Here is a 3,712-nt window from a genome sequence, read left to right on the forward strand (position 1 = left end):
TAGGGTGAATTGGTGATGAGAGTTAAGGAAATGTTCATTCTATAAATCTCATGAAGTAAAAATGTTTGACCACACATGACTTTTTTTTTGCTTATTTGGAATCAAACATATCTTCATTCTTCATAATTTATACTTTGCATTACTTATTTTACAAGAAATGTAGCTAATATTTGATCATTCATGAAATTTTGTTTAGTTGTATAACAAGTAAAATAGGAATTTATGTTTTAATTTTCCGTGGATTAGCATGAGTATATTTGATCTAATATAGCACTATGTATATAATTGTGTCATGGATATTGAGAAGTATTTAATTAATTTGCATGAGGCAAATTTGCTAAAAATAGCTTGGTTATAATTCACTTGCTACTTATACAAGTAAATTTTTTTCATTTTGGGTGGAATTTAAGGAGCATATGTTTCCCTTAACCTTTAGAATTTCAAGTGGTTTTTGTTGTTACATTAACGTTAAAAAAACGCTGGTATGACGGTGGCCGGTGACAATGGCAATTGAAAATGATGTGGTCGAGTTACATTATTTGAATAACCTTTGGATTATGATTTACGGATTTAGCTAAGATCCTGATTCTTAGAAGATTAATTATGATTAAATTTTATAAAACAAGACATGTGCAAGTTGGCAATTGCTCTGATCATGGTGGTTAATTTGCTGAAATCTTGTTCTGATATTTGCAAATATTGCTCTTTTTACATTTGTTTAAAAAAAGAGAGATTATTTTAGATTAAATAACTTCAAAACTAAGCACTTGTATTGCGTATTTCAATATCCTTCTTTTTTAGTCTCTTCCTTTTATATGGAGTATATATTTCTCCCGCTCTAGGTGCTCTTTTACAATTGTAACATTTTGACTTTTGTATTTATTTACACAGTAATTTTGACCATTTTTGTTAAAACAAAGTAAAAATTATTGTATTATGTATATTCCAGTGCATAATTTAAATTAATAATGTTAGTTGTCAAAGTTATGCATTGATATATGCTGTAAAAAAAAAAGAAAAGAATTGAGGAAGTACAAGATGTTAAAGGGATGGATTTCTCATGAAAATGAATTAAATGATTAATTTTGGGTTGACAATTAATTTTTTTTTTTTTTATTTTTTTATTTTTAGTGTAGAGAAAGTCATGCATGCAATGATGTTGTATCCGATCCTATCTTAGGATTTAGACCTCTAGCTCTACCCCAAAACTAATACGTATAACCTAGCTAAGCTAGTTGGCATCCACAAAGAACATTATTTTGTATTAAGTCATGAAAATTATCTCGGTATTTTTTAAATTTTATTGTCATGACTTTGTTTTTACATTAGTGAGGGGCATTTATGTCAAATCACAGTAGCACGTATGCATTTAAAAAAATTTGATGTGATGAAACTGGGGCAGTCATTTGGGAAGCAAACAAGGGATGATCATATTGATATGAGAGCACATCCCCCTCCCTCTCCCTCCCTCCCTCTTCTTTAAAAATAAGCTTCAGAGAACAGCTTGCAGAGTGTGTGATAGGGAGTTCCGAAAGCGTAAGAGAAAGAAAGAAAAAAAAAAAAACTAGAGTCTGAGAGAGTCAATGGTTTCCAGGGAGCACAAAAGAGCTGCAGCACTGCATGAGAAGCTGCAACTACTTCGCTCCATCACTAACTCTCATGCAGTAATTCTTTCTGTCTGCTCATATATAATCATCCTTAACTAGCTAGTTTAATTCACTATATAACTACAATATATTACATATATAAGTTTTTTTTTTATTTTATTTGATGATTTCTTTCTATGTTCATATGTTTCTGCCAGGAAAGTGATACTGCTATCGTTGTTGATGCATCAAAATATATAGAAGACCTCAAACAGAAGGTGGACCGGCTAAATCAAGATATCGTAAATAATGCTCAAAGTTCAACTATCCAAGATTCACAACCCACGGTATCTATTTTGATTCATGAAAACCTTAGCTTCTGATAATACTTATCGTCTCTTTAAGTTCATTCCCCTTTTTCTTGGAAGGTTAATTTCCCTAGGTAATATTCACTGTTATTGCCAATATTTGAGGATCAATCGATGTTGTCCTACCAACTATAGTTGTCCTCTCAATAGTGATTGATCGAGTATAAACTCATCACCTATTTTTCTTTGTGGCATTGCACCGCGAATTATGTTTATTTACAGTCATTTAATTGTATATTGTTCTGCATAATTTGTGCAGGTCACAGTTGAAACCCTAGAGAAAGGATTCCTTATAAATGTGTACTCAGAAAAGAATTGCTCAGGATTGCTGGTTTCTGTGCTCCAAGCTTTTGAAGAACTGAATCTTACTGTAGTTGAAGCTAGGGCTTCCTGTACAGAAAATTTTCAATTGGAAGCAGTCAGTGTGGAAGTAAGACATGCTTTTGATCCCTCTTTTCTTTGCTTACTTGAACATGTAGTAGATCATATAACCAATACAGCAACATATTTCGTTACTCGTGAACCATGTTCGACATTTCATCCCGAAGTGTGTATAGCCTTTCATACCTCTAAAAAGTATGATGTTTGGATACTTAAAATTATAGAGCGAAAACAAAGGAAACTCCAAGAAGACAGCTAGCTAAATCCTCCGATCATTGGATTCATATTCATACTTGATCTTTGTTTTTTTGGTTGTGAGTACCATAGGCCAAAATGAGCTTTTCGTCCTGAGATATAAAGTTATGACATGTGAATATTCTTTGTTTTATTCACATGTATCATGCACCGATGCTGGGATTTTATCTTGCAGAAAATTGCAAAAAGATTTATATTTAATTTATTTATAGGATTTTAAATTTTCCCTCTTTTTTTGGAACCGATTTTAAAATCTTGAGTAAGCATAAAAGAAATGTCTCTAAATTGATCAGTTTATATTTATTTTGTAGGGTGACGCGAATGGAGGAAAAATTGTTGATGCTCAGGTGGTAAGGCGGGCGGTATTGAAGGCTATTAGGCATTGGAATACAAGTACTGATGATCAGCAAGATGAGTAAATCATCATCAGTTAGCTTATTGATCAATTGCAAGCTTATGTTTTTATTTTTTACCCTCCCTTTTTATGCCACCATGCACCGAGTTTGTAGGTTAAATATTTTGTACGGAAGCTATTAATCTATTATGCTCACAATCAAAAATCGAAGATTTCACGTGAGCTTTTCCAATCCTGCACAATTTAGCTTTAATTTGAATAATGATCCTCTCATTTGGCTCCTTTAATTGCTATTTATGGTGCAGGGTTATGATTTACGACCTAAAATTGACAAAGCTTCAAGTCGAGTCTCGATTAATTGATCCTTACTAGGATTAATTAAGTATGGTGCTTTTGGCGCTTGAGCCGGGGTCAATTTGATCAGGACACTTATAAGTGTAATGCCAATTAGTTTATTTTAGAAAATATATCAATGTTAGCCATATTTAATTTTAGGTCTTATCAATTTTGGTTCGAGTCATCAAGTTTCTAGCATGGGTCGTGAATTCGTGATAATTTGTCTAGTCTGCTCTTAGTCATTAATTAAGATTAATATTGTATAAATCCTTTGATATCTCATCCTTTTATCACAATGTAAGATGTGGGATTGCAATTTATGGATAGGGGAAAGGGGGGCAAAAGGAACTGTCAAACTAACCTATTATTGAAAGCCTTTAATAACTCAATCTCAGTTCATTGTGTTTCCATGATTGGAAAGGGTACATTCC

At 32.5% G+C, this 3,712-nt stretch overlaps 1 protein-coding gene across 1 annotated transcript; it reads left to right on the forward strand.

Moving 5' to 3' along the window:
* Window positions 1-1,010: 1,010 nt before the first annotated feature.
* Window positions 1,011-3,177, forward strand: LOC110733533. Its single transcript, XM_021913597.1, has 4 exons — window positions 1,011-1,664; window positions 1,805-1,933; window positions 2,214-2,384; window positions 2,902-3,177. Exons 1-4 carry the CDS (start codon window positions 1,584-1,586, stop codon window positions 3,007-3,009), a joined length of 489 nt encoding a protein of 162 aa, XP_021769289.1. The 5' UTR covers window positions 1,011-1,583; the 3' UTR covers window positions 3,010-3,177.
* Window positions 3,178-3,712: the final 535 nt, after the last annotated feature.

The sequence above is a fragment of the Chenopodium quinoa genome, unplaced genomic scaffold (genome assembly GCF_001683475.1).
Source record: "Chenopodium quinoa cultivar QQ74 unplaced genomic scaffold, ASM168347v1, whole genome shotgun sequence".
Taxonomy (NCBI): domain Eukaryota; kingdom Viridiplantae; phylum Streptophyta; class Magnoliopsida; order Caryophyllales; family Amaranthaceae; genus Chenopodium; species Chenopodium quinoa.

What these genes read in the sequence shown, in the direction of transcription:
- LOC110733533 (XM_021913597.1), top strand. Translation starts at nt 1,584, where the DNA reads ATGGTTTCCAGGGAGCACAAAAGAGCTGCAGCACTGCATGAGAAGCTG. An exon ending in CCATCACTAACTCTCATGCA is followed by an intron (nt 1,665 to 1,804) that starts GTAATTCTTTCT and finishes TGTTTCTGCCAG; the next exon opens with GAAAGTGATACTGCTATCGT. An exon ending in TCCAAGATTCACAACCCACG is followed by an intron (nt 1,934 to 2,213) that starts GTATCTATTTTG and finishes TAATTTGTGCAG; the next exon opens with GTCACAGTTGAAACCCTAGA.